Source organism: Monodelphis domestica, chromosome 5 (assembly GCF_027887165.1).
Source record: "Monodelphis domestica isolate mMonDom1 chromosome 5, mMonDom1.pri, whole genome shotgun sequence".
NCBI classification, from domain to species: domain Eukaryota; kingdom Metazoa; phylum Chordata; class Mammalia; order Didelphimorphia; family Didelphidae; genus Monodelphis; species Monodelphis domestica.
Window position 1 is genome coordinate 45,130,946 of NC_077231.1, and position 6,000 is coordinate 45,136,945.

The 6,000-nt window shown below is 42.5% G+C and overlaps 1 protein-coding gene across 2 annotated transcripts in view; it reads right to left on the bottom strand.

The window, feature by feature from the left end:
* CPM (carboxypeptidase M) overlaps window positions 1-5,307 on the bottom strand; it is an 82,731-nt gene extending 77,424 nt beyond the window's left edge. The window contains exons 1-2 of one of the 2 annotated variants that reach the window (XM_007502883.2): window positions 5,221-5,307; window positions 4,623-4,788 (exon numbers count right to left, since the gene is read on the bottom strand). In XM_007502883.2, the coding sequence (XP_007502945.1) occupies window positions 4,623-4,785 (163 nt within the window). In that variant the 5' untranslated portion in view covers window positions 4,786-4,788; window positions 5,221-5,307. Of the gene's footprint in view, window positions 1-4,622; window positions 4,803-5,220 lie in introns of both variants that reach the window. The other variant, XM_056798447.1, reaches the window with a different exon arrangement.
* Between the last annotated feature and the right edge of the window lie 693 nt (window positions 5,308-6,000).

Genomic DNA, 6,000 nt, shown 5'->3' on the forward strand with positions numbered 1-6,000 from the left:
GCAGATAGGATCAAATCTTAGGTACCTTTTGGTCTTCTTTTCTCCTTCTGTATCTGGGTCTCTCTCAGCCTTTTTAGACAGTGGCGAGTGCTTCCTTCCCAAGCCAGTGGCTGGCGTGAAGATTAAATTAACTCTCCCCTGCCCATTTTTAGATTTAATCACCAAAATCGTAAACACCCCATTCACACTTGAGTGGGGGAGGTCTGTGAGCCACATGTGTGATAGTGGGTGTTATTGTGATTTTTAGGAAAGAGGGAAAGGAAGGGTATACAGGGGGAGAAGGCACGTATAATTGAATTTATTAACAGGGAAAGGTTTGGGGAATGGAATAAAGGGGAAAAGGTTAACATTAATTTATTTTATTATAATTAATTTGGGTGATGAATCTGAATGGACTAACTGCCCCCTGGGCAGTCCCAAGCAAAGCTTTATCTGTAATTGGTACACGTAAAATGGAAGAAAGTCACAGGAAGTGACGAAAAGAAATGATCTTAAAAATGCTAAGCTCTTGGGTCTTCAACTTGACTTTGGAGGAGCTCAGGCTTGAGATCTCAGACTGTTTCCCTTTGGATTGATACATGGTGAGTAAAAAGCCGACTCCTTTCCTTGATTTTCTGAAGGGTCCAGCCTCAGGAGAGACCTACCCCCTTGAGAGAGGCTTCCTGCATCCCCAGGTCCTCTGCTCAAGGCTGAGGCCCCTCCGGCTAAGGACTAACTAGCCTTGCCTGGGTTGAGCCAGGGACAGAGGAAATTACTTAGTGTGTAGGCTAGATATCTTACCCTATCCTCACTCTGATTTTCTTACTTTCAGTCTTTCTATATTTTATAAATAAATTGTTAAAATAAATCTCTTTGGAATTAATTAAAATTCCTGGCAACCCTATTCTTAAACAATCCAGTCCAACCTTTTATAAAACCCCTCATATTCCCCCTCCCCCTTACACCGGGCAGGCATATAACATCCTCCGCCCCACCAAATCTATATAAGCACATTGCATTCTGTAGTATCCCAGGATGGAGGTTCTGTGCATGTGCCCAGGTTAATTTACTTTGGTAGTTTTGTCATTTCAGGTCAACACTCCTTTGTGCAACTGCCTCACTTAAATCCAACGTATTCTAGAGCCAAAAGACATCACTGGTGATGTCATTTTGTCCTCTTCAAATAATGAGGACAACAATCAGCTGTATGGCCCTGGGCTAGTCACTTCATTCTGTTTGCCTCAGTTTCCTTATATGAAAAATGAGCTGGAGAAAGAAATGGCAAACCATTCTAGTCAGTATCTTTGCCAAGAAAACCCAAATGGGGTCAAGAAGTCAAGACATCACTGAAATGACTGACCAACAGAGCCAGCACATTAAACCCTGGGCAACACATTTAACCCTGTTTGCCTTGGTTTCCTCATCTGTAAAATAAGCTGGGGAAGGAAATGGCCAACCACTCTAGTATCTTGCCAAGAAACTCTCAAGTGGGGTCAAGAAGAATCAGACTTGAGGGGAATAAAAAGAATTAATTTGTTCTTCTCAGGATGGACATCCATCCTACTCTACCCCTCCCATTAGGAATGAAAGTCTGTTTAAGGTTGCAGAATAAGACCTCAAAGACATTTTGTTATTGCCACAGGCTCAGTGTTAGGAGGTGTCTTATCTGATAATCATTAGGCTATCCTACCTCCTTATCTCCTCATACCTTCAGGAGCCAGAGGGGTCACTCCCAAGGACATGGCTGCCTCTCCATAACCTTAACCCCTCCCTGGATGAACTTATGCTATATATCTTGCTGTTTTTTGATTGGGGTAGACTTCTCATGTCTAGATTGTAAGTCCTGGCCCCCAGACAAGGAGGCACTGGGCCCGGGTGGGGTGAGGGGGGTGGGAGTTGGGTCCTTAGGTCAGGAAAATATATAATGTTTGTATCTGTGCTCATGCATTGGCATTGCCATTAGGGCATTTTCTCCTTTCTCATGAGAAGAACAAAGACTGTTTCTTCCACTCCTACTCCCTGACTCCAGGTTTGCAATTGTAATTGGGTGGGTGGTCATTTTTATGCCACTCAGACATGACTGAACAACAACACACAGTCAGTATGTTAGAGACAACCTTCTTGATCTATATTTGGTTCGTTATTAACTTCACTCATCCTTTAAAATACTAGAATGCAAAAAAAAAATGAATGCACACTGCTAGGCATTGCTACCCTACATGGATACCAGAAGGTCAGTAAAAAATATTTCCCTAAGGCAAAGTCTTAACATCAAGGGACACAGTCTTATTTAAATACACAGCAATGCATTTATTTTTAAACAACAAAAAATATTGCTAGAAAAGGATTGCGGATCTGGATTTCTCTTTCTTTACCCAGTCACATTTGAAAGGCTCACCTGTTTTTCTCCTTTACATGATCATTTTGGCCTTTAACTACAAGGATGCACACAAACCAAAAAGGAAAAAAAAATGTGTCTGGCTCTCTTTTCACTTTGAATGTGGTTTGAAATTCAAGCAGCTATCAGGAAGGCCAAAGAAACCCCTCCAGTCCTTATCTCACTCAAGCATTTTTTTAAATTTAAAAAACAAAACACAACACAAAAACCCATGGTTTTTTTCATGATATCAAAACCAAAACAGCTTGCAGATATAGAAGAACACTGGTTAATTTTAGCTAACTTCCTCATTTGTTGTCTAATAAAAGTTTGATATTGGTATGGTTATTTAAACTCTAAAGATAGGTGTGGGGGGGGGAGGCTAAACTATAGTCAAGAAATGGGTCTCCTAGGAATCCAGCTTCCTCAATTTTATACTGAACCAGGAAATAATCCCAGCCTGGATTACTTACAAATAATGCTGCTGAAATAGGCAACATTATCCACATAGCCTAGTTGTTTTAATTTGTTTTCACAGTCATATGATTACATACTACTTAACTAATTTTATATTTAAAAATAAAATTATCTTAAAAATGGGGGGGGGAGATATTGAAATTATAAGAACTTCAATGGACTCAAATGCAAGAAAAGTACAAATACAAATTCTATGCATCCAGAATATAAAGCTAGAAGGAAACTTAAGCCCAACCTCCAGACTTTACAAACGAAGACTTGAAGCCCAAAATGACCCAGCCTAAAAGCACTCAGATAGTAAATAGCAGTGTCAGAACTAACAGGTAGGTGGCGCAGTAGATAGTGCTAGGCTTGGACTGAGTTCAAATTTGGCCTCCGACACTGATAACTGTGATCACTTAACCCAGTTTTGACTCAGTTTTCTGTTCTATAAAATGATTTGGAGAAGGAAACAATGAACCACTCAAGTATCTTTGCCACAAAAGCCCTGATGGGGTAAAAAAAAAAGTTGGACATGACTAATCAATTATACAACAAAAAGCAGAGGCAAAACTTGAACCTAGGTCTTCTTTGACCCTAAATCTAAATTTCTTTCTACAATATATCTTCTCTTAAAAGGGTAAATAAAGCACAACCAAAAAATATTGTAATAAGAAGTGTGATTTTTACATTAAACTTTGGCACCTTTTATTTTCAGGGTACTAAGATCCTCAATTGAATTAAAGTCTGTTATTTAAAACAATTATTTGATTCTAATTAAGAGGAAGACCTTAAACCCAGAATAAAACAAACCTAGGTTCTAATCCAGTAGATTACAGTGACATGTGCACTGGCTCTCCAGTTAGCAGATCTGGGCTCAAATTTTGCATCAGAGATGTATGGGCCTCAGTATTTTCATCTTTAAAATAAAGATGAACTAGATGGTCTCTGATAAGTTTCTGATTCTAGATCAATGATATTTTTTACTCTTCCTAGACCTTCATGGGCAGCCTTAGGCAAATCATGTATTATCTCTGTGCCTCAAATTTTCCTTACATTTATTTCAGAGTAATTGAGTGGAAAGTGTTTGGAGTTAAGGGCACCTGACTTTGCCACTGTGACTTTAAGCAAGTCACTTAACTTTATTGAGCTTCAGATTCCTCATTTATAAAATGAGGGAATTTCGATAGATTTAATGAGTTCCTTTCTAGCTTGAAGTCAATAATCCTAATAAGAAACTAAAAAGCATAGCTACCCCCAAATTCTAGAAATGAAAGGTACACATTATGTGGTCCTTGCCTTTACAAATTGTTTATTTTAAAAACAGACTTTTTTGAGCATATTATTGGTATAACTACTTTATCCAGCTTCCTTGAGTAATTTTTAGGACATCAGGCTAATTAAGTAATACTTGACATAAATTAATCTAACACTCTAAATTTAAAAAGGTACGGAAAACTCGAAGTTCCTTTTCATCCTAAATTGACATCAAGGATTATATTAAAACAAGTGAACAGGAAGAGAAAACAAATTATTGGTTCATTTATTTCACTGGAAGAATTTCAACAAAAAAGAACTTAAGATACCCTAATTCAAACCAGAGCATCGAAATGCACTAACAATAGGTAAATGAGCCACTAACATCTTCCCCCACGGCAACTAGCAAGAAGCATCTCACCTATTAATGCAAACTACAATCGCTTTGTTCCGTTGGACAAAATCGATTCCCTTTTTTTTTGGAGGGATGGGTAAAGTAGGAATGGAGAGTTTAAAAGGACGAGGGAGAAGCGTGAGTATGGTGGACTCCTACCTGACACCGATTTCCCAATACTGTGTAAATGAGTTATAGAATCGTGGGTTTGGGCAACATTCTTCAAAAAAGCTTCCATCTCTTCCTGGTGATGATACTTGAAGTCCAGCGGGGCCACCAAAGGCACCAACAGTCCCACGCACAGGTACAACGAGAGATCCATGTTCTAGGATGAAATTGCTACAATGAATTAAATTTTTTTTTTTTTAAAGTCAGTCTAGAACGGGACTGGGGAAGAGAGAGAAAGTTAGCAGCCCTTTGCAAAGATGCCGGGTCACCCTGAGAGCATCATTCAACAAGTCAATTCAGTTCAAATCAAGGCAATTCGGTTCAGTTCAGGTAGTTCAGTTCAATTCAGAGCCGGTCAGTTCAATTCATTCCAGGTTAGTCCAATTCCATTCAGTCCAATAAACATTTGTTGCCGGCTCCTCTGTCCCGAACCTTACAAGTTTAGTTCAAGAACATCCCTCACTGGCAAGCATGGGGAGCTAGCTGGCACCGGCCCAGCGGTCGTGGCCTCCCGCCTCCCTTCCCCCCCTCCACTCCGCCCCCCCCCCCCCCGCAGTGTCCCCAACAGCTGCACCAGCTGCGCTCTTACCCTGGCCCAGGCACTCACGGCCCCTGAAGCAGCAGCAGCAGCGGCAGCAGCTGCTCCAGGGGCACCTCTTGTAGCCCAGAGACTGGGCGAGTCTTCCGGCAGACTCCGCCCCTTCGGCGCTGAGCGACATCTCCATTGTCCAGTCAAGAGCCCCGCTGGCCGAGCTTAGCCCTCTCTCAGCCCCCCTCCCTTCACACACACCTTCTCAACCTCCCTCCTCCTCCTCGGCTCCCCTGGCTCGAGGGCGCCGGCTGTCTCACCTGTGCAAGTTTCTGCAGGAGCCAGCGGAGGGGAGGAGGAGGGAAAGGCAGCTGAAGGCTCGGTGCTGTCAGGCACAGGCGGCTTGACGTCAGCCTTGCTCCCTGGCTTGAGCTGTCGCCGAGCACCCCACGGAGAGGAGACACATACCTCCCGCTGGTTTGCTCTTGTGCGTGCTTTTAAAAAGCAGAGGAGGAAAGAAGCCTGCAACCCGAAGCTGGATTCCAAGCTGTGTGGTCCTAGCGAACCCCATCCTCCTTTTCCTCCTCTTCTTCATTGCTCCTTATAACTGCGGGCTGGCGGGGGCTGGAGTGATATTGAATGGGGGGGGGGGGGGAGTTCTCCATGAACTCAATTAGCCTTCTAAAGCAATTTCTAGGGAACAGCCGCACATCCCCGACTGACTTAGGAGTGATACCCGAGCGTGCAGACCACCTCTAAAGACAAAACTCGAGCTAGCAAACGGGTCCTAGCCCGGAGCCCCCGGTATCATTCTCCAATTTCCTTTCCAAAGTTCCCCAA